The 578-nt window shown below is 35.1% G+C and overlaps 1 protein-coding gene across 1 annotated transcript in view; it reads left to right on the forward strand.

The window, feature by feature from the left end:
* The window catches only part of Syt4 (Synaptotagmin 4), a 5,168-nt gene that overhangs the window by 3,599 nt on the left and 991 nt on the right, over positions 1-578 (forward strand). Inside the window, exon 3 of the mRNA XM_026816785.1 lies at positions 426-577. Coding sequence (XP_026672586.1) covers positions 426-577 — 152 coding nt within the window. The remainder of the gene's footprint in view (positions 1-425; position 578) is intronic.

Genomic DNA, 578 nt, shown 5'->3' on the forward strand with positions numbered 1-578 from the left:
GGTGCCTTAAAATAAATCAACCCAACTCACTGCCCACAGTTATCATAATTGTTGCAAATTTCGTATTTTTATGAATGCATGAAAAAATATTATATAATTCGTAAGACGATTCTGAAAAAGACTCTAAAAAAAACTCAACAAAATCCGAGGTTGTTATAATAATTTTCACGACTGGTGCCTTAAAATAAATCAACCCAACTGCTCGAGATATACATAAATAAGTTAAATCGATGACAGTGTAAATCGTGTCCATGATATAAATAAGTTCCATGTAGCTATCAATTTTAAAACGAATCTACGATAGAAATTGGTACGCTCGATTTAGTACCTCCATCATAGTAACATCGATTTAAGATATATTAGACATCACAGTGGATGTGGAAGTGAAATAAATTATGAACACTATTTCTATTATTTGTCCACAGAAAATCAGTTTGCAGTTCATAGTGCTGAGCTTCGACAGATATTCGAGGGACGAAATTATTGGCGAATTGACGTGCGCCCTTTCGTCGATATCCGGCTTGGAGAACTCTGATAATCAGGAGATATCGCTCTGCCGAAAAATATGCCCCAGGACT

This window comes from Ceratina calcarata, unplaced genomic scaffold (assembly GCF_001652005.2).
Source record: "Ceratina calcarata isolate Rehan_Ccalc_2016 unplaced genomic scaffold, ASM165200v1 scaffold542.2, whole genome shotgun sequence".
Lineage (NCBI taxonomy): Eukaryota > Metazoa > Arthropoda > Insecta > Hymenoptera > Apidae > Ceratina > Ceratina calcarata.